Consider the following 23704-nt stretch of genomic DNA (forward strand, 5'->3'; position numbering starts at 1 on the left):
GACTGAGTTATCCCAATGACACTAACTAGATAAACGTTTTCTATCTCTCTACTTATCTTTATTTTGACTTTTCTCCACATTTGCTCCCACTCTATCCAGAACCTTCCAATGCGATCCTCTTCAGACCAGTCGGCGAGGGCAGCCAGGTATCATCTAGTTCTTCTGGTTTCACGGTGTAGACTGATGTTTATGAACTCCATTAGTCCACCCAACTAATTATTTCTGTATGTTTTCCTTCCCCTTCCTACAGACGGGGAGAGAACAATGGTTGTACCTAGATGGCTGCTCCTGAGACTAAGATTTCAGTTGTTCCTCATCTAGGATGTAGAACATTGTCTTTGTGAGCTAGGTTATGCCAGGTGACCTTAGTGTCCCCTGAGATTATGGTCCAGATCCCGCTGGGCTCAGTGACTCATTCCCTCAAGGTGCTTGGTATGACCAAGAAGTTTTCCTAACTTTCCCCTGAATGCTCTACTACATAGATATATTTATACCAAAGATAAACACACCTACACAAAAATTCTCTGTCCAATCTATCATATTTGTGGGCATATTCTGATGATCCCACCAACAGCTGTTCCGGCTGGGTTGTCTATCTAAGTATCTTCTCAGAGATCAATCACCACGCGAGCAGGACTGTGTAGACCACAGCAACTGCCTCTGTTTGCCTTTAATGCTCGCAAACCTCAGGTGTCTTGAATAAACATTTTAAATGTCACCTTTCTAACAGTCTTTTGAAATGAACAGAAATGTGTTCTTATGCGTCAGCTTCAAGATCATTTCCAAGAGGCTTGGTTTTAAGTCCTGAAACTCCTACGACATTCAGTTATTGAGCTAATTGTCTTTAATACAAATGACAGGCTCTAAGCAATTCATTAATAGAGAGGGGGACAAAGGACTGGCTCAGCACACACAGTTTTCATGCAGCTTTGGCTTTTGTTTTTATATATTTCAAGTGGCCATCAATGGATGGGCTAAAATAATGTTGTTTTATTTGTTTATCTAAAAAATAAATGTAAAAGAATATTTGTACATCTGCATTGTGTGCACAGAACAATGGCAAATCCAGGAACAGGAGTGGGAGTAGTGATACCAGGAGGGTAGGGGAAAGTGGGCAGAGGAGAAAGAGGGACCAATCGCAAGATGGACACAACCACCACCAGCACCCAGGAGGATGACCAATAGAAACCATGGGGAAAGGGATACAGCAGTCCGTGTGAGATATGAAAATAATGATTTATCGTTTATCAAGGGGTCGGGAGGAAGGGAGGAAGAGAGGGAGGGGGGAAAGAGGAGCTGATACCAAGGGCTCAAATAGAAAGTAAATGATTAGAAAATAATGATGGCAACATATGTACAGATATGCTTGATACCATTGATGTATGGATTGTTATAAGAGACCCCAATAAAATGATTTTTTAATTAAAAAGAAAAGAAAGAACAAGGGCTATTTGCTGGTTTTCTAGCATGGGAAAAGGAGAGTAGTTTTGTCTTAAAGTAAAATCATCTGGTCGAAAGAAAGTATGCAAAGGCAAATTGAGGGTGCACAGTACATTGCGGCAGGCCTGAGGGGAGACTGACTTTTCCTGTTGTTGTTTTTTTTTTACATTTTATTAGGGGCTCATACAACTCTGATCACAATCCATACATACATCAATTCTGTAAAACACATCTGTACATTCTTTGCCCTCATCCATTTCAAAGCATTTGCTCTCCACGTAAGCCCTTTGCATCAGGTCCTCATGTTTCCCCTCCCTCCCCGCTCCCTCTTCCCTCATGAGCCCTTGATAATTTATAAATTATTATTTTGTCATATCTTGCCCTGTCCCATGTCTCCCTTCACCCTCTTTTCTGTTGTCCGTCCACCAGGGAGGAGGTCACATGTAGATCCTTGTAATCGGTTCCATCTTTCCAACCCACTCTCCCTCTACCCTCCCAGTATCACCCCTCACACCCCTGGTCCTGAAGGTATCATCCACCCTGGATTCCCTGTGCCTCCAGCTCCTATCTGCACCAGTGTACATCCTCTATTCTATCCAGACTTGAAAGGTAGAATCGGATCATGGCAGTTGGGGGGAGGAAGCATTTAGGAACTGGAGGAAAGCTGTATTCTTCATCGGTGCTACATCTCACCCTGACTGACCCATCTCCTCCCCTAGACCCCTCTGTGAGAGGATCTCCAGTGGCCGACAAATGGGCTTTGGGTCTCCACTCTGCACTTCCCCCTTCTTTCACTATGGTAAGATTTTTTTTGATGATGATGCCTTATACCTGATCCCTTCGACACCTCGTGAGCTAGATGGCCGCTTGTTTACCTTCAAGCCTTTAAAACCCCAGACACTATCTGATAGCTGGGCACCATCAGCTCTCTTTGCCACATTTGCTTATGCACCCAATTGTCCTCAGTGATAGTATCATGGAAGTGTGCACCCAATGATATGATTTTTTGTTCTTTGATGTCTGATAACTGATCCTTTCGGAGCCATGTGATCACACAGGCTGGTGTTTTCTTCCATGTGGGCTTTGTTGCTTCTGAGCTAGATGGCCGCTTGTTTATCTTCAAGCCTTTAAGACCCCAGACACTATTTCTTTTGATAGCCAGGCACCATCAGCTTTCTTCACCTCATTTGTTTACTCACCCGCTTTGGCTTCAGCAGTTGTGTCGGGAGGGTGAGCATCACAGAATGCCAATTTAATAGAAGAAAGTATTCATGCATTGAGGGAGTGCTTGAGTAGAGGCCCAATGTCCTTCTGCCACCTTAATACTAAACCTATAAATATAGGCACAGAGATCTATTTCCCCATCCTCATATATATATATTTGCATATGTACATGTCTTTGTCTAGACCTCTATAAATGCCCTTTGCCTCACAGCTCTTTCCTCTATTTCCCTTGACTTTCCTCCTGTCCCACTATCATGCTCAGTCCCCACCTGGGATTCAGCAATACCTCTTCATTACATTACCCTTGATCATTCCCTACCAGGCTTCCCACACCCTCCTCACCACCAATTTGGATCACTTGTTGTTCCCTTGTCCCTGGGTTTGTTAACACCACTTCCTTACCCCCACCTCCCCCTATCCCATGTCCCACCGGAACTGTCGGTCTCGTTGTTTTTGCTCCAGATAGTTCATCCAGCCTGTCTTATTTAGACAGACCTGTGGAGATAATAACGTGCACAAAAACAAGACAGAGGAAAACAAAGCAACAGTATACAACAAAACAACAACAAACTACTGACAAAGAACAAAACAGAACACATCAAGAAAGAAAAGCTTGTAGTTAGTTCAAGGATCGTTGGCCTTTAGGAGTGTTTTCAGTACAGTCTGTTGGGGCACCACGCCCTGGCCACAAAGTCCACTTTCAGAATTCCCTGGGGACCTTGCCGCTCCACTCCCTTGCTGTTCCGCTGCACTCCCCCAGTGCTTTGCCTCAGTGTGGTGGGATCAGGTCGGGCGCAATTCCCACACTATGTCTCTGTTGCTGTCCCCTGCAGGGCCATGGGTCACTGAGGGATGTCATATCTCATAGTGGGGCTGGCCATGTGGACCTCTCTGTGGACTGTCTGCTCCAATTGGGGTCATCGTCCTCAGGGCCTGGTGGGCCAGCATGTGCTCCACTCTCTCCTCCCCTTTCATCTGCTCCCGTGTGCTCTGGTCAGATATGCCCCTCTCCTGGAGCTGCAGAATCAATGTCGTCCTTTGAAACAAATTCTTCTCGGGGGAGGGTTTTCCTGGGTTTTATAATACTTGCAAATAGCGAATTAGAAAGAATCATAAAAAGGTATTAATGACTTCTATTAAGTTTGCTTTGTATTCATGGTTTTTTTCCCATAAGATGGAAACAAGGCTTATAAATCCTCATCTATGAAATATGGATGATATTCAAATAGAATAAAACCAGAAGTTTTATTTTTTTCCTTTTTGTTAAAATGGCAAGTTGATCTTTGAGTCCATGTCTGCTCTGAACAAAAGGCAATGAGAAGGTATCAGTGCTGAGCAGCAGTGTCTGTATCACAAAATACCTGGAGAGCTTGTTAGCTTTATGGGCATTTATCACGCTCTGAACAATTTTTGAAAAACAGAAGTTCCTTTTCTTTGAAAAAGTTTCCTTAATTGACACCAGTAACCGATGCTCAGTTTATCTTTCGTTTTACCTGTAACCTCCCCACTCCCCTTGCTCATCTCCTTTCCCTTTAGAATTTTTGGGGTGGTGGTGGGGGTAGGGGATGCTGTCTCTCCCAAATTCAGATAACTAAATCTCTTACTAAGTATTTTCCATCAAAATTGTCTTTATGACTCACCCAATAGCTCCCGAGCAACGGCAACGATTTGCTCAGCTAGCCTATAAAAGGAGAACTGCTGAAAATAATTCAATGTTTGCTACCCTCCAGATTTTTTATTAGCTCTAAACTATTATAAAGAGCATCCTACTCAAAGTATGGAAAGACCTCCATCAGTCAGCACCCCAAGGCCTCTTCCCTTTCAGAAAGCAGGGTTGTGACGTAAGACCTAGTCATTCTTGAGTTGGAGCTGGGATTTAGTGTGAGCCCCAAACCATTCTTGGGTCTGTTTGTTTTTCTTTCAATGTATTATTATTGGGAATGAACCCAAGTGGCAGGCCATTGCATCCTTCAGGTTGCTCCAGCAGGACTGGACCATTGCTTCCAGAATCGGTTTCCAAACATTCTATTTATTGCTTCCTGGGTACCTGAACATCATTTTCTTTTTATCACCTACCTCCCCCCGCCCCCATATTCTTGATGTCATCCTCAACTCATCTGGTCTTCCGTCATTAGTGTCTGGTGTGTCAGTCTATTCTTGAGATGGTCTTTAAATTCAGGTGGGATATAATCTCATGGAATTTCTTTAATTTTCTTCAGCTTTGCCTTGAGCTTGTTTACAAGCAAGCATTGATGTTCTATTCTGCAGAAATACCTGATTGATTGCTTCCAACACCACAGCAGCAGACAAGCTGCAATATGATAAAACGAAAGACTGCCAGACAAGAGGTGGGCTATTGTAATGTCCTCATTTTAAAAGGTGACTTTGTTTACCTAAAGGAGTCCTGGTGGTGAATTGGGTTAAGCATTGCACTGATTAAGGTCAGTAGTTCACATTCAGGATCAGTGATTCAGATTCAATAGGCCCAGAGAAAGACGGGGCGCCTGGCCCTGTAAATATTTAGTCTCAGAAACCCTACAGAGCAGTTCTACTCTGTCCAAAAGGGTCATTATGGGTTGGGTTGGGTTTGGGTTTGCTTACGTGGCTTAGGACATGCCATATAGTGTAGGCTAAGAGAGACGTAGTCAATTAATATTATCCTTGTAGTCATAATCTCTTACGATGTGTTCTAGTTCTGGACCCTATGCCTGTGGCTGTAATCCCATTTTGGAAGGTGTTTTCTGCTATGCTGGTGGGGACAGGATGAGGGTAAAAATAAGTCTCTAATTCAGTTGAGGGTGTGAATCAAGTCATACCCTTTGTTTCCCTGTGGGTATGGTCTGCTGAAAGACAAAAATCATACCTCAGAGCCATTCCTCTGCATGTAAAAGCCCCTCGGCCACAGAGAGAAAGCTTGGGGCTGTCCGCGAACACATTCCGGCTCTCTCTGAAGTGGCTGAGGCCAAGACCAGAGGCACTGGAGACAGAGGGGCAGAGCGGGAGGAGCAGTCCCGAGACTGTGGCTGAGGCAGAGCGACAGGCAGGCTTCCTGGTCCGGGAAAGCAGAAGCCCAGGGAACATGTGGCCGAGGTGAGAGCTATTGCTATGGACCAATGACTGTAGCCTGTTTCCTGACCCTGCCTTTTGGTAACCTGGCAACTCCCCTAACAAAACTCCTTCTTCCTGAATATTGTCAGAGAGTCCCGTGAGGCCACTACAAAGAATTATAGAGCCCAACATAGCTGCACAGTGGCATGGGAGATACGGTTGGTGTCAGCATAGGTAAAGAAGGACAGAGCGTGGAAGCATGTCTGACCCCTGCCCTGTGGCAACAGGGAAGCCAGAGGCAGTCAGATGTGGCCCCCGTGCCATTTATTGCACCAAGAATATGACTTCTGTGGAAGCCTTCAAAACCAAAACCAAACTCACTGCCATCAAGCTGATTCTAACTCCCAGCGACCCGATAGCAGAGTAGAACTGCCCCTGCCTGTTTCTGAGACTGTGACTCTTCATATGGGAGTCCAATAGATGGCCTCATCTTTCCCTCACAGAGAGGAGGGTGGTTTTGAACCTCTTACCTTGTAGTTAGCAACTACACCTCCAGGGCTCCTCAGTGGGGGCCTTGGGCCATGCAATACCAGCTTGACTTTTGGAGGGGCTGGAGACCAAAGGAGCAATCCTTGGCCCGGGGGGAGGGGGCGGGGGGAAGGGAGGCAGCTATGGTGCAGTAATTGGACACCAAGGCCCAGGGCAATCTCAGTGGTTGGCAATACTCTCTGAGTTGTGTCACACGCTGTTGCTGGGAGAATTCAGCGTGACTCTATGGGAACAGAACAATTGAACGTTTGAATCTGATGTCCCCTGGACTTTGCCTTCTGTTTTATTTCCCCCTGATTTTAATCTTTAGCTTTGTCTGCCAAAGTGTGGCTGTGAGTATGACAGCTTTCAGGAGTTCTGTAAAGCCTCCTGGGCAGTCTCTGAGTGTGAACGTGTCTTCCGGTATCCACATCCCGAGATGAGGGCCAGGAATCAAAGTGGTCACTCAGGCCAGTTCTCACTCCCCATAGGCCTGAAACAAGGAAGTTAACTCTCCCGTAAAAACAACTCTATCCCTCACTTCTGCACTACTGATGTCGGAAGATAGGTGATCGTTTGAGAAAATTGCTATCTTTTATCATGAGCAGACCAATTGTATACTTGGTGACTTTGCTAATTTTTAGACTGTGGTTGTTTTTCCTTTAAATATGATACATGTATTTTTTTACTGTGGTTAGTGTATGTGTGTGTACATATATATTAACTTATTTAGCTATTCAGCATTCTCACGGACTGACATTAGTTATGGACTTGTACATTTTATTTATTTTTTTTCCTGCAAAGACTTTATTTGTGGGGGTGGGGGACACAGCACTCAGTCCTTGGCAGCGGCCTTCCTCATGGCGCCAGCACGTTGCTCAGCTCCTCTCTTCCTCTTGGCCCGGATGTGTGTGCCCACCCGCTTCTTGATGAACTTCAGTGCCCGCTTGTCCTTGGAGACCTTGAGCAGCTCCATGGCCCTCCGCTCATAGGGTGCGAAGCCGCACACCTCGCGATCATGGTGTGCTTGGGGAGGCGCCTGCGGCGGCGGCTGTGCCTCGGCTTGCTCACGTTCTTGGTCACCTTGTGGCCCTTGTCGAGGCCCACGGCCATAGGGGAGCGCACAGCCATGGCTGCGACTCTTCGATGGCTGCCGCGGCTACATTTTATATTTTAAAGTGAGAAGTCCATCATTCTAAACCTTGAAATCCATTGCCAGCTCTTTTCTTATTTTGTAAACAGTTTTTTTTTTCATATAAATTTCTTTTCTATGCTTTCTTTTCTGAGTGTTTTATATTTTTATTTAACTAGGTTGTCATGTTTATCAAGGGTACTGTAGTAGACTCAACCTCTTCTTTTGGTCACGTATTGGTAGGAAGTGCTGCTGAGACTGAGAAATCAAAAGCAAATATCCTTCCCAAACACCACAGGCAGAGCCAGCCCTCTTCCTATTAGAGAGTTTTCCTACAAAATATCAGAGAGAAACAGCCCTTTCTGAAATTTAGCTTAAGTTCGCCAAAAAAAAAAAAAATCATTGCCATGAAGTCAGTGCTGGCTCAGAAAGCCTACAGGACAGGGTAGAACTGCCCCACTGAGTTTCTGCGACTGTTGCTCTTCATGGGAGTAGACGACCAACCACATCTTCCCCACAGAGCGGCTGGCGGTTTCAAACTGCTGACCTTGCAGTAGCAACCCAACAAGTTTAATTCATGCTGTCAGAGAAAATCAATGTATGTCATACTAATATAAATTCTTCCAAGTGTACAAAATAGAAAGTTATATATATTAAGTCATAACATATAAAAATAATCTTTTTTAGATTCATGTAAAAGTTAGAAGCTCTTAACCTAAATATATTTTCTTTTAACCTTGGTATGAAATGTCTTTTATTTTCATATTTTCAGTTTAGCTTGCTTTCTGGAAAATGAAGGCATGATAGCTATTCTGTTGTGTTCAACCATTTCAATATTAAAGGTATTAACAGGACTATTTTCTCACATGTATTATATGCTTTGGATTTACATATCTCTAGAAAAGATTTTTTAAGTCATTAGGATACCTTTTATTTTGCTAGAAATTACAAACTAAATATTCCACATGATGCTTAGGAATGTTTTTAATTTAATTTTAGTGGCTTCCTGTGTACCAATATAGTTTATGTTTTCAAATAACACATTTATAAAGTTGATGAAAAGAGAAATACCTTCCAATTCAGCCAGAAGATTCTGGACAACTGCCTTGTAAACACCAATCTTGTATTTCAGGCAAGAAATGATTCGCATTTGGTACTACCTCAGTAATGTTTTTTTCTAAGATATATCCTACCGGTCAATGTGCATTTAATATTAAGGAAAACAGACCCAAAAAGGCCTTGCAAGGGTTTGTAGAGCCTGTCCTAAATGCAAGGAGCCCTGGGGGCACAGCGACTCCATGTTGGGCAAGGTCAGGCTGTACAAAAGCACCAGGCGAGAAAGAGGAAGTCTACTCCCCCAAAGAGTTAAGGTCTCAGAAACCCACAGGGAGTAGATCTCCCCTGTCCTGTAGGGTCGCTATGAGTCAGCATCCACTCAATGACCGGGAGGTTTTATTTTATCCTAAATGTACGTAATCAAACTAAGCAAAACTCACTGCCATTGTGTCAGTTCTGACACATAGTGACCCTATAGGACGGAGTAGAAATGCCCCTATGGGTTCCCGAGACTGTAACTTTTTTGGGGGCGGGAGTAGGAATTCCCATTTTTTCCTCCCCCAGAGCTGCTGGTGGTTTCAAACTTCCAACCTTGCAGTTAGCAGCCCAATGTGTTACTCACTGCACCACCAGGGGCTCCAAGTTAAGCAAAGTCAGGTTAGAATCCTGATATTGAACATCATTCTAATGAATATGCTCAAATTACATCAAACTTAAGGCTCCAAGTTAATTCTGATTTATAGTGAGGCCAGAAACCAGAGTCGCACTGTCCCTGTGAATTTCCGAGGCTGTACATTTTTATAGGAGCAGAAAGCCTCATCTTTTTGGTGATTTTGAGCTGCTGACTTGGTGGATAGCCGCCCCACTTGAAGTCCACTACACCACCGGGGCATCTTCTAATGATCATAGTCCAGGGCAAGTGACATTGTTGATAAGACTAAAAGGAAGTTTGATGAGCTGAATAATAAAAATAGCAGAAATACAAGTTTCCTCTCATTTTGTAGTGACGCTATTTAATGAGGCTATTTTCCACGTAAAACAGTTAAATCCTCTACAGTGGACTGACAGATGAACAACTGCATCTGTCTTGGCAGAAGTGCAACCAGAATGCTCCTTAGAAGAAAGGAAAGTCAGACTTTGTCTCACCTACTTTGGACAGGCCATCATGAAATATCAGTCCCTAGAGAGGAGCATCACGCTTGGTAAAGTAGAGGAGTACTGAAAGACCCTCAATGAGATGGATTGACACCACAGTTGCAACAATGGGTTCAACTAGAACAACAGTTTTAAGAATGGAACAGGGCGGGGTTTTGTTCTGTTGGATGTAGGGTTGTGATGGATCAGAGCAAATTCGACTCCACCTAGCAGCACGAATTGCCCACTAACATGAGTTGTTTTTGAAGAATGCCAAAGTAGTGGCGGTATCAGGTTTTTAATTTTATAGCGCTGTTGACTGTTGATGAGGAGGGCACAGTGGTTACAAGTTGGGCTGCTAATCACGAGGTTGGCAGTTCAAAACCATCCTCAGGAGGCAGATGATACTTTTGACTTCTGGAGAGATACAGTCTCAGAAACCGACAGGGGTAGCTCTACCCCATCCTGTAGGGCAGCTATGAGTCAGCCTCAACTTGATGGCAGTGAGTCCGGTTTGATTGACTCTTGATGCTGATGCAGAGCTTGTCAAACTGCAAACTGTATAGACGTTGGCTCACTTCAAATGGAAGACATCCACATAGCTTTCCTCCTAAATCTTGCATCTTGGTGATGCAGAATAAATTCTTTCTTAACTGCAAGACCCACGATTGTTTTGATTCTAGACAGAGATGCTGATTCGATGGCAACTATGGGTGAGGAATAATGAGAACACTTCTTCAAGGATTCACATTAATATATTTGGATCCACATTAGAAGACGATTGTAAGTGCTATGGACTGGCAAAAAAGACCGATCTGTCTGGGAAAAAAGTACAGCCAGAGTGCTCCTTGGAGACAGAGGATGGCAAGACGTCATCTTGCAGACTTTGGACATATTGTTGAGAGAGACCAGTTCCTGAAGAAGGCCATCATGCTTGGTACAGTGGAGGGGCAGCGAAAAAAGAGAAAAGCCCTCAATGAGATGGATAGCGACAGTGGCTGCAACCATGGGCTCAGGCATAGGGACAGTTGTGAGACTGGTGCAGAACTGTGCAGTGTGTTGTTCTGTTATGCACGGGGTCGCTATGAGTTGGAACTGACTCAACGGCACCCAGTAACAACAGCACATTAGAAAAGGAATGGACATTTCGCTAATGTAGGTTAGCTGGGTTTTGAGAAGAGTTCTTATAGACCAAGAAATTTAATGGCATTGCTTGATATGTGACTGATTGTCAGACCCACAGAACAGGTTCTTAAATGTATCTCTGGGCTAAACAATAGACTGCTACAAACTAGAAGATTCAGAAGGATTCCTACTTTATATCTGCTACCCATACTTTCCCCTACAAGACCTTTCAACCTTAATCAGAACATTCCTCAAAGCGTTCTCTCCACAAACAACATTAAGGGCTACATTTGAAATTAAAATCTAGTGCTCAAATATTTTTTATAAAACATTAGCTGCTTTCACTATGGATGATGAACTCTGATATTTGATTTTTAGTGCTCTTCCATCTGATTTTTTAATGCCAGTAATAAGCCCAAGTAAATTGATTTTACCACCCACCAATAGGCAATGGCCTAATGTTTGAAACATTGACTCAGCTGAACTCATGAACAAGCTGAAAAATGAGGAAATGGAATGGCTTAAACTCACAAGTTAAGTGAATGATAATCATTTGCATAATACTGCACAATTCAATTATTGACCTCTAGAATCAGAATCAATTGTGAGTTTGTTTGGGTTTGAGAATATAACTTTTCTGTATATGCATAACTTTTGTGTATTAATCTGTCATTATTTCTTGAATCTTCCACTTCACCACCAACTCTCTACTTGTTCATTTACTATAAAATAAGACACTAGAAAAAAAAGGTACCTAAATTCCATGATGCTCACCTTCCCAGAACAATTACTGAAGACAAAGTGGGTGCATAAGCAAATGTGGTGAAGAAAGCTGATGGTGCCAGGCTATTAAAAGATATAGCATCTAGGGTCTTAAAGGCTTGAAGATAAATAAGTGGCCATCTAGCCGAGAAGCAACAAAGCCCACATAGAAGAACACCAGCCTGTGTGATCACGAGGTGTCAAAGGGATCAGGTATCAGGCACCAAAGAACAAAAAATCAGATCATTGTGAATGAGGGGGAGTGAGAAGTGGGGACCCAAAGCCCATCTGTAGGCAACTGGACATTCCCTTACAGAAGAGTCTCGGGAAGGAGACGAGCCAGTCAGGGTGTAGTGCAGCAATGATGAAACATACAACTTTCCTCTAGTCCTACTATCATGATCCCAATTCTACCTTACAAATCTGGCTAGACCAGAGGATGTACACTGGTACAGATAGGAACTGGAAACACAGGGAATCCAGGACAGATGAACCCCTCAGAACCAGTGGTGAGAGTGGCGATACAGGAGGGTGGAGGGAATGTGGAGTAGAAAGGGGGAGTTGATCACAAGGATCTACATATAACTCCCTCCCCGGGAGATGGACAACAGAAAAGTGGGTGAAGGGAGATGTCAGACAGTGTAAGAAATGACAAAATATTAATAATTTATAAATTAGCAAGGGTTCATGAGGGAGGGGGTACCAAAAAAGAGAGGGAAAATGAGGAATTGATACTAAGGGCTCAGGTAGAAAATGTTTTGAGAATGATGATGGCAACAAATGTAAAAATGTGCTTGACACAATGGATGTATGTATGGATTGTGATATGAGTTGTATGAGCCCCCAATAAAATGATTTTTTTAAAAGGCTCCTATCTCCCCTTCCTCCCCCCCCCCCGATTTATCCCTTTGAGTTTTATATTGGTCTTTTAGATTGCATTGTTTGAAATGACGTAGTATACTGACAGCTACAACCAATATACCTAATAAAGATAAGAATACTACACCAATACTGTTACCAGGATAAAAAGTAGGTGAAAGCTATATAGATCCAGATAGAGAAGATAGAACTACTAACAGCTCAACTCCCATAGCACTGTGTCTGTCAGTGGGTAAGAACAAACATTTAGTAAGTAAATACTGAGCATCTGCTATGTGCTGATCATTGCACTTCTGTCACCACTGGGTTTCTTTGTGTGTCATGTTTACACACATTCTATCTCAGCAGATTTCAGCAACTTAAGGACAGAATCCATGCCAAATGTGTTTTGAACCTTCCATTGTATTGAGCACTGGATCTTGAAATCAATAAATAAATGATTAGACATTAATAATACTTTCTAAATTAAGAAATGAAACACACCAATATCCAAATAAAGAACCATCTTTGCTTGTAAATGTCTCCCTGTTAGCATCACAACATCGAAAAGAGGCATCATTCTGAGGGCTGTGGTCTGTGGAACCAGCACTCCCCAACAAGCAAACAACCCGTTACGGCTGCATCTCCTCATCAGCAAGGCAGCACGATGGGTGAACTGGTGCCCGAAATGGCAGCACCCAATCCGATACACTCAGGTAAGACCACGGAGTAAGGTTAGTGTATTTTCATGACATGTAATTATCTATCAAACATACCCATTGGAGAAGCTACTTATGAGGCAGGTATCACGCCAGGTGCCAGAGCTACAGTGGAGAGTAAGCAGGGAACTGCTCTCCAGAGCTCAATCACTCCAGAGGAAAACAAACAATAACAAGAAAGTGTGCTACATGAAAAGACTGGGGACAGGCCCAGAAGAGGCTGCTAACTGGGATCAGGGAGGAGTTGGAGAAATGAGGGGAGCCTCGAAAAAGGGCTTCTGTTGAATTGTATACTATGTGACTTACATGCCAATGAAAGTGTTTAACAAAGGGGGTTGTAGCCTCAAGAGGAGACGTGGAGAGAGAGAGACTAGATGAGAAATGATCAGAGAAAAGTCTAAGCAGGGAATTTGGTAGGTAATTTCATTTTATAATTTACAGAACTTTAAATCTGCCCTTGCCAGACCCATAATTCATAGCACATTCCTCCCTTAAACCCCAGTACCCAATCTCCAACTCATGAGCCAGACTGTGGGACCAATCACTAACAAGTCTTACATTGCCACAAAGCTGCCTAACTATTATTTTCTGCTAGAATTATCAGACACGTAGGTATACAATGGGTCATACATTTGCAAAAGAAATAAATTACTGTAGTGGTGGCCACTGCTTTATAATGATAACAATTGCCTGTGGTATTTAGTAGTGTCTTACCAAACAATGTTGTCTATTAAACCAGTATCATGGAACTGTCGAGGTCAGTGGTTCAAATCCACCCACTGCTCAGCAGGAGGAAAATGAGGCTATCTGCGTCTGTAAAGCAACCTCAGAAACCCTAGTTTTCAATTCACTCTGAGTTGGAATTGACTTGATGGCAGTGGGTTTGGTTTGGCTTGGGGTTTGCACCAAGTAGTAATATTATGAATCTATATTTATCAATAAGGCCACCAAGGTTAAAAAAACAGAACAACTACCCAATTCTTCAATGCAACAATCAATCAATAGCTACCAAAAAATGGCTATAAATACTCAGCTGCTCGCCCAGTGACTCAGGAAGAAAAAGACCTAGCATTTTGCTTCTATGAAGATGATAAACAAGAAAAATATTTTGGGCAGTTCTGCTGACATGAGGTTGCTAGGGACCAAAAATCAACTTGATGGCATCTGACAATTAAAAGCAAGCCTTGGCCCAGACAGTATTTTAAAGCTACATAATTTTATTATGTCTAAGTCTCCTTCTAGAACAGTGGTTCTCAACCTTCCTCATGCCATGACCCTTTCATACAGTTCCTCATGTGGTGGTGACCCCCAACCATTAAATTATTTTCATTGCAACTTCATCTCTGTCATTTTGCTACTGTTTTGAATCGGGCGACCCCTGTGAAAGGGTCGTTCGACCCCCGGAGGGGTGGCGACCCACAGGTTGAGAACTGCTGTTATAGAACAAAACACACAAAAAAGGAACTCAGTGAAACAATCAGACCCAAACTTACTACCCTTAGCGGCCCTACATGGGTACTGAGGTTGCTTTACAGAAGTGCCCGTGGGTTTCCAAGACTGGAACTCTCTACGGGGGTAGAAAAGCTGCATCTCACTCCCTGGGGGCAGCTGGTGGTTTCCAACTGCGGACCTTGCAGTTAGCAACCCCCTCCCCACCAGGGCCCCTGCAGCAAGGAAGGAGGTACGGGGAAAGCATAGGCTAAGTGGGAAAGGGCTGAGGCATTAGCAACTTCTGTTTCATTACTGAGCAGGCAATTTGCTTTCAGATGAGTGACAGTCAATATATTTTTTATTGGTTTACCCTCATTTCACTTTAATTAAAAGGTGCAATGGCACCCTTAAGAGCTTTGTTATCTCACAGGTGCTATTATGCCTCAGAGAGGTTTGTCTGGTGGTACCTCTGGGAGTCAGCTTACACTTATCTAAACTTCACATGCAATTACATGTTCTCAGTGGGTCCAGCTTTAGTTACAGCTGACTGCAGTTCCAGGAAAGTCCATTAGGAGTTTCTCTATTGACTCTGCATCAATAGTGGCAGCTGGTACCTCTCTGTCCAAAGTGAACACTCCTTCCATTGCGATGACCCATCGGCCCCATTCTTCCTTTAGTTTGATTTCTTATGGTAGCCCAAGTCCAATTTCAGATTTAATTTTTTGCTATTTTATCATGATCAAGAGTACTACTTTATAATTAAAATTGTACTTTGAAAGTCACAAGGCAGCCAAGAAGTCTCGAGAAAACGTCACCTCCTTATTCCAGCCAGTTAGCGCACTACACGGTCCCCGGGTTCAATCTTAACATTGCCGAGAGCTGAGCATGTCCCTCCCCCTGACCCTCCTGTCTTTAAGGAGTCCACGTGGCCAGTGCTCGGTTGCTAACCAAAAGGTGGATCGTTCTGACCCATCAGGAGCTCTTTAAGAGCCGTAGTCTGGTGGCCTGCCCCTGTAAAGATTACCAAACCCCAAGCCAAATCCATTGCCATTGAGTTGAATCCAACAGCCAAGTAAATCCCTCTAGGCAATTCTGCTCTGCCACCGAGGGCCACTGTGAGCCAGAATCCACTCCAGAGCTCACAACCCACTCTCATGAATGCCAATTCACAGTGGCCCTCTAGGACAGGGTAGAACTGCCCCGGTGGGTTTCTGAGACCGGGACTCTTTATGCGAGTAAAAAGCCTTATCGTTCTCCCTTGAAGCAGCCGGTGGTTTCGAACTGCTGGCCTTGTGGCTAGCAGCCCAATGCATAATCCTCCCACACGCCATGAGGGCTCCTGAAGCAACTCCTATCTTTAGGTACCACTTCCTAACATGGCCTGGCAGCTGCCCATGACCCACCAAAGCACAGTTCACTCAAGACTTCAAATCCCATTTCTAGGATTCGAATATTCACAGTACCCGCTGCTTCAAACACTGATTTTTTCTGGTTTCATCAAAGTTGAGACCTGCCTTGGCTAGGAAGTTCTAACCCGCTCCCACCCCCCGCCCCCCCGCCCCCACCCTTTGATTTCGAATGAAATAAAAACCAAACAAACCTTTTTCTCACTTAAGTGAACACAAAATCAATGGAATCACCACACAAGCGTTGCTGCTAGGCAGAGTGCAGCTTCGGGGTTGCTACAGCAACTCTTGTACACGGACAGGATTGTCCCAGTGCAGGGAGGAGTCTTTGGCTCCGCCCCCGGCAAGCAGGTCATCTGAGCAGAGACCAACCTGCTCAGCTCCCTAGAGGTGATGGCACGTTTTATTGTCTCCGTAATCAAAGCCACTCAACCAACCAAGGCTGACTCAGACCAAGTTGCTCTGCGTGGCTGTATTTCTGCTGCACGCAGGGATGGCTTCGCTATCCTCTTGCGCTCAGGCAGAGCTAGAGATCAAGTCAATACCATGGCCCTCCAATGGACTTGACCTGGTGTTGGCGGTGGTCGTGGTGGAGCCAAGTAAATGAGGATAGTCCCAATTTTAGGAAAATCGTGTTTAAGCATTTGGTTTCGAGCTTTAATCCATGCAAACATTAGTCTACAATGATTTTTTTTTAAGTCAGATTAAAACACCATTAAATTTTTCCTGAGTGCCAGTGTTTCTGCTGGGTGCTGTCACCTAGCCCATCCCCTGGCCTCACGACAACCCTGGGAGGTAAGGATTCATATTCTCTCTGCTTCTCAGATGGGAAACCAAGGCTCAGGTTACTCAACTGGTCCAAGCTTCTCAATGGCAGAGGCAGAATTGGCACTAACGTCTCCTGATTGTGAAGTCTCACGGTTTGATTTTCCGACTCTGCGACATGGGTTCTGCAGGAAGAGTCTTAGCTGAAATAGTAGAACATTCCTAAAGTAGATGCAAAAATGTCTCCAGTCATTTGCTCTAGCAAAACATTGTCACAAGTCATGCTTGCATTCCTGATAAGTGGAGACACTCGTGGAAGTCCAAACCCCACAAGACATGTTTTTTTCCAGGTCTCACAGCTTTTCCTGTTCCTGGAAAAAGTGCATTTTCCTTCTCAGGTTTCCAGCTTGCACAGGGTCTGACTTTGGCCGGTTTTCCTATATAGGCAGGCACTTTGCTCATTATTTTGTTTAAGTGCCGCATAACACCAGAACTCCACTATAGTCCTTGCAAGAAATGGAAATCAAGCTGGACTCTCTCACCTCTTTTGGCTTCCTCACTGCCACGAGGCAGGGGTCCTATATGCCTCCTCACTCCATCCTTCTTTACCTATTCTGATACCACCCCATGGCGGTTACACCATTTCATGTCAACTTGATACATAAGTGTCGGGGTGGAGTCTAGCCTGTCAATCAGGCCACAGCCTGATGGTGCCTCCTTGTGGGTGTGATCTTCTCATGAGGATTCTGGGAACTTCCTCTCTCTGCCTTTGTCTTCCCGCTGATAAGCCATTGAGACTTAGTGAGCCCTGTGAGAGCCTCTCTCTGCTTCAACTTCCTGGTGAGGAGCCACCAGGAGACCCAAACCAGTGCTGAGATGCTTCCAACACCATTGGATCCACAAGGCTTTTCACCCACTGGCCTGTGATCTTCCTGCAGTTGGCATCATTGCACATGCTGCATGAGTCTGAAGAGCAATTTATGGACTGGTATTGGACATGAGATAATGATTGGACTTATGGACTTGATCTGGACTGGGCTGTTTTCTCAGTATACAATTGCTCTTTGATACAAAGCTCTCTTACCGACATGAGTGTCTGCGGATTTATTACTCTACAGTCAACCCTGCCTCACACACACCTATCCCTCCCATGGCACTCTCCATTTATACTGGATTTGATCATTTGTTGCAGTGGTCACACACAATTCACAGACAATACTCATCAGTAGAGGGGCTTGTTAGGGAAGTTGGCAGGTTACCACCAATCAGGACCAGCAAACAGTAAGGAGACAGTCACTGGTCTCTTCTCTCCAGTCAGCTTCTCAGCCACATGGTCCCTTGGCCTTAGCCTCCATGGGCCAGGAAGCCAACCTGCCAGTTTCTCTCTCACACTTCCATGGTCCCGGGCCAGATGAGGGGTACCCCATAGTCTCAGCGCTGCCCCATCTGAATCTCTGTGTCACAGTCTCGGGGGCACCTGATCTCACACCCTAAGCTACTTCAGACCGAGGTCATGGACATGCTCTTTCGAGGTCCTCGGGGGTTCTTCATTTACTTCAACAATGGCTCATCTTTATAGCCAGTGGGTGGTTCCAAAAACTGACCAAACCCTGTATTAATGTTACACACATCCTGTTTGTGCAATCCAATCCACGGGGGTTAAAAGAGCCATATTAAGAAATGTCACTCCACCACAGCCCTGTGTGTTTTGGTTTTAGCTAAGCTTAAAGAGTATAGGCAAAGTCAAAAGTAGCTAAGGTGGCCTGAGGACCACCTCGGGGGCTGAGGGAGATGACCTGGTTGGAGTCATGAAAGTGTACGTGAAGGCCAGGGCATGGCACCCCCTCAGACTCTAATGGAAAACGCTCCTAAAGTCAACAAATAGATCTGGACCTGTTTATAGGCTTTTCTTTTTTTTTGGGGATCATTTTCTTTTGCTTTGTCTTGTGTGAGTATTGTCTGTGCATGTCTATCTAGATAAGATAGATGGGATAAACAATCTGAAGGAGAGAACAATGGGACCAACAGTTCTAGGGGGACATGGGAGAGGGGGAGGCAAGGGAAAGGAAGGGGGATGTCAACAAACCCAGGGACAAGGAAAAAACAAGTGATCTAAAATTGATGGCGAGGAGGGTGTAGGATGCCTGGTGGGGCTTTATCAAGGGCAATGTAGCCAAGAGGAATTACTGAAACCCAAATGAAGGTCGAACATGATAGTGGGACAAGAGGCAAGTAAAAGGAAGTAGAAGAGGGAACGAGGAGGCAAAGGGCATTTACAGAGGTCTAAATACAGACATGTACATATGTAAATATATTTTTATATAATGATAGGGAAATAGATCTGTGTGCATATACTTATATGTTAACTATTAAGGCAACAGACAGATACTGGGTTTCTACTCAAGCACTTCCTCAACACAAGAACACTTTGTTCTAGTAACCTGGCAGTCTGTGACGCTCACCTTCCCTGACAGGATTGCTGTAGACAAAATGGGTGCATAAGCAAATGTGGTGAAGAAAGCTGATGGTGCCCGGCTATCAAAAGATATAGTGTCTAGGTGTTAAAGGCTTGAAGATAAACAAGCAGCCATCTAGCTGAGAAGCAGCAAAGCCCACATGGAAGCAGCACACTAGCCTGTGTGATCACACGGTGTCGATAGAGCAGGTATCAGGCATCAGAAAACCCAAAACAAACAATCATATCGATCTGAATGAAGGTGGGGAGTAGAGTGGTGACCCAAAGCCCATCTGTAGACAATTGAATACCCCCTTACAGAAGGGTCATGGGGAGGAGATGAGTCAGGGTGCAATGTAGCAACGAAGAAACATACAACTTTCCTCTAGTTCTTTAATGCTTCCTCCTCCCCACTATCATGACCCCAATTTCTGCCTTACAAATCCGGCTAGCACAGTGCATGTACACTGGTACAGATAACAGCTCGCAACACAGGGAATCCAGGACAGATAAACCCCTCAGGGCTAATAATGAGAGTAGCGATACCAGGAAGGTAGTGGGGAGGTGGGGAGAAAAAGGGGGAATCAATCACAATGATCAACATATAACACGCCCCCCAGGGCAATGAAGAACAGAAAAGTGGGTGAAGGGAGACAGCGGACCACGTAAGACATGAAAATAATAATCTATAATTTGAAGGACATATTATTTTAAAATAGCCTATTGACAGAGGCAGGCAATTTTATATAAGCTTTCAGAAGTTGTAAATCTTTATGGTTTTCCCAAACCCCGGAGCTGCTGGTGGGTTTGAACCACTGACCATTGAATAAGCAGTCCAACGCTTACCTGGCTGAGCTACCAGACCTCCCTGCATACAGAGAGAAACTTTTATCTCTGTCTTTGATTGCTTTCCAGGAGCCCTGTTAGTGCTGATTTGCCCATTTTCAATCACCTCTTCACTTCCAGGTACCATCTCTGCTCGCAGTTGAATGAGTCATGCATCCAATAAGACTCCTATTGAATACCTACACTTGCTCCCCGTCTCTGGTATGCACTGTGGGGGAATTTCCTGAGAGAAAAGAAAAGGGAGGAAGAGTGATGGAAGGAGGGAACAACAGCCTATCTTTTAAAAGCTGCTTTTCCTAGCATACTAACCTAAAATATATATATATATATATATATACACACACACTAACCTAAAAATATATATATATTTTAGCATACTAACCTAAAAATATATATATATATATATATATCCCCACTTACAGCATGGGCATGCCCCAACTGTAGAATGAGAGAATCAAGTCCTTTTTGCACACCCATCTCCGAAACGTCACTCCTATATTCTGAGCGCCTTTTTAGATACCTTTCTGTCTGCCCTCACTTTCACTTCAGTTTCATTTTACAATTCTCTATTTGCCCCAAGAATATCAGTAAGAAAGTCAAATAGATCAAAAGAGTTATCACAGTGTTTAGAGGCATCTGACAAGGTAGGTCAACAAGTATAAATTTATTATAAATCATAGCATATGTACATAAATGACACAGTTGATTTAAAAATATAAAAATGTACATTTCCATGAATTTTAAATTCAGTAATAAAAATGCCCAGCTTCCTGTTCCTACACTTTATTATAAAAAGATGCCAGTTTTATAGGTCTTTCTTGGAAGATCACATTCTCAATTTATACCGAGGTACATGATTCACAGTGCACAGAATCAAAGTCATGCCATGGAGCTGTAGCGCAGGGAAATAACACAGAGCACAGGCTGCAACCCATCTAGATGGTAACAAGAGACCCGCGAGAGAGGAGGGCAGCTGGCCGCTGTTAGAACAGCGTCTTCTCAAAGGAAGCAACTACGAGTTCCTCGTAGCATTGTCACATAGACACTTGGCGCTGCGGGCCTCGGCAAGCATGCAGCGTTTCCCTTTGCACAGCAGCAGAACAGTTCACAGCAGTGAGACAGAGGCAGCCCCAGGGAAGGTTGAAGACCTTAGCATCCCCTGTCTGTTTTATGTTGGTCCTCAAGGTTCCAAGTCTATCCAACTGAAAAGGGGCAGTACTTGTTTCTCAATCAAACTCAGTTTAAAGAGGGCGAATCTAATCTCCAACTGCTGAGCATCAGTTTAGCGAACAATGTTCTACAACATGATGAGATCATGCATTTCAGTCAATATGGAAAACAAGGAAAGCAATCATTTATTTGGGCCTCTCAATATATCATTATGCATTAACTTTAAAATACTACAACTTCACACTTTCTCAGGGCTAGAAACATAATTCAAATTTTTGTAAAGGTATATTAAATCAACACCACCGTAGGCAATTCAGGATATCATTGACTGAGTTCATTTAAGGAGCCAGTGTTGCTATTGTGCTACTATTCCCACATGATATCATCTTTTCTCAATTTCATTTGAAGATTACGGACTCGTTTTGGATGAAAGTTGCTGCTTTTCGGAAGCGAGCTAGTTTCATGACAACATTTTCCAGAGCTACTTTTAATGTTCTTTGATCCTCTAGTGCTGCTGTCTTCTCGCTGAATACCTGAAGCATCACCCATCTTTGAGTTCTGAAGCTGTTGCTGCATCTTTCGGACCTGGAGAGAAGACAAAAATCTAAAATTTTAGTTAACATTATACTAAAAATTAAAACCCCAAACATGGATTGGATTGAAAGCTTACACATAAATTTGAAACATAAAATAAAAGTTAACATAAAATTGAAGCTTAATTCATTAACTTTTTCTTTATTGAGCAGCCATTATCTGTCCAACAATGTGCCCGTCAGTAGAAATATGATGAATAAAGTAATCTTTGCTCTAACGGGGATTATTACCCCTTATTGGTAGGGGACAAAGTATCTATGTGACAGCTTGGTAATAAGTAACTCAAGCCTGGAAACTTTGAGTTAGACAAAAAGTGTGTGTTTGGGAAAGCCAAGGTAACGTAAGGTCAATGTGGGCTGGAGAAGTCGCGGGGAGGGGTGGGAAGGTGGGGAGAGGCTGCACTGAGGATACAACAGGAGATACAAAAAGAAGACCCTTTCAGATACTATTAGCAGCAAACAATTGTTGCTGGGGATGAGTATTGAGGTTACACAATTGAATACACATATACATATATATGTCCATACATATACACATATATTTAAGCACATTCTTGCCAATTTATGATTATGCTTGCCCTTTAATATTATGTAAACATGCTTTCCCTTGGAAAGAATTGAGACCCAAACCAAAGCCTACATCACAATCACCTTGACTTGCTTGAGCCTTCAAACCTTTTCGTGTGTTTGTAAGCTGGTACTACTGACTAGCAGTAAAGTAAGAATTGGGGGGATTACCTGATTTCTTTGAAGAGTGTCTTGTAATAGTTGAGTAGATAGAGTTAAACAAAACTCATCAACCAGCCAACACTCATTTCTTCAAAATCTACCCCTTTGCCCAGTCTAATTCACTCATGTATAGGGTTCTGGGAAAGATCGAATGTGCAGAACTGGTTTATACGTCGGATGAATACCTGGTGCTTTATTTGTCTGAGAGATACTTTTTAATGATACATATTAAATATATCATGACAGAATGCTTGGAAATGTATGTTCCAAGAGCTATTATGAAGTATGAATCATATTTCTCAAAATACAATCTATGTACAAAGGGCCTTCAAAACATATGTAAAAAATTCCATTATCTATTCTACTTTTTCCATAAACTTTTTGAAGCCCCATATACAGCCCAGCGCAATTTAAAAAACATTCTTTATTCTTGTTATGCTTATGCATCCAAAAAATATACACATATAATCTTTACCAAATACCACTTCACAGAAACATTACTTCCTAGAGCCTTAGAAATTAATAAACTAAAAATATTTGCTTCAAAATGTTCCTGTTCTTATTTATTAGTCATTTTAGGAATAAAGACAGTAAATTTCTGCCTCTTTCAGTACTTTCCTCCACAAGGGGAGGCTTCCTTAAGATTAAAGGAACACCAGCTGGGGTGAATGCTGCTAAGAGCGGCTAACGCGGACTGGCAGAAGAGGTAGCTACTTGGGGCGGGGTTGACGTCTCCTGAAGGGGCTTGCTCCAGACTCAAGCTATGAAGCCACTGACTTGGGATAAAGCATTATACTTCATAATTCTTCTGTTAAAATATTAAAACTACGAAGCTAGTTTTAGTTACTAAGACTTCACACAGGAGCAGAGTCTCCCTCCGCAGCTGCGCACAGGTCCTGAGGGAATGGGATGCAGCACAGCTTGTTTGAGGAAAGGAGGGAGCGTGGGGTAAGGACTGGAGTACGCCAGAAGACCAGGTGCATGTGTGGCACTAAAGTAGACCCCAGCCAGCGCTGGGAGCATCATCAAGGCATCAGAGAATGGTAAAGGCAAGAGCATGCTGGAACAGTACCTGGGCAGGCTGCAGGGGCAAATTTAACCTCCCTCACAATTTCCCACAGCCATCTCTGAACACGGAACTAAACACTGCTGCTGTTCCTGCTCCTTTGTCACCTTGGGGCACGGTGAAGGAGCGTCACGCAATTCCAAAGGGACAGAGGGCTCTATTCTGTAACGGGTCTAAGTCACCACTCCTCTTGTCTTTCCACTAACCAACATATGTA

The 23704-nt window shown here is 43.6% G+C and overlaps 2 protein-coding genes across 4 annotated transcripts in view; both read right to left on the reverse strand.

The window, feature by feature from the left end:
* LOC142452383 (putative uncharacterized protein C6orf183) overlaps window positions 1-7371 on the reverse strand; it is a 32958-nt gene extending 25587 nt beyond the window's left edge. The window contains exon 1 of the mRNA XM_075553744.1: window positions 7250-7371. Coding sequence (XP_075409859.1) covers window positions 7250-7371 — 122 coding nt within the window. The remainder of the gene's footprint in view (window positions 1-7249) is intronic.
* Window positions 7372-20632: 13261 nt separating this feature from the next.
* The window catches only part of CEP57L1 (centrosomal protein 57 like 1), a 62341-nt gene continuing 59269 nt past the window's right edge, over window positions 20633-23704 (reverse strand). For all 3 annotated transcript variants that reach the window (XM_075553995.1, XM_075553994.1, XM_075553996.1), the window contains one exon: window positions 20633-21684. In XM_075553995.1, the coding sequence (XP_075410110.1) occupies window positions 21466-21684 (219 nt within the window). In that variant the 3' untranslated portion in view covers window positions 20633-21465. The remainder of the gene's footprint in view (window positions 21685-23704) is intronic.

The sequence above is a fragment of the Tenrec ecaudatus genome, chromosome 7, assembly GCF_050624435.1.
Source record: "Tenrec ecaudatus isolate mTenEca1 chromosome 7, mTenEca1.hap1, whole genome shotgun sequence".
In the NCBI taxonomy this organism is placed as follows: Eukaryota; Metazoa; Chordata; class Mammalia; order Afrosoricida; family Tenrecidae; genus Tenrec; species Tenrec ecaudatus.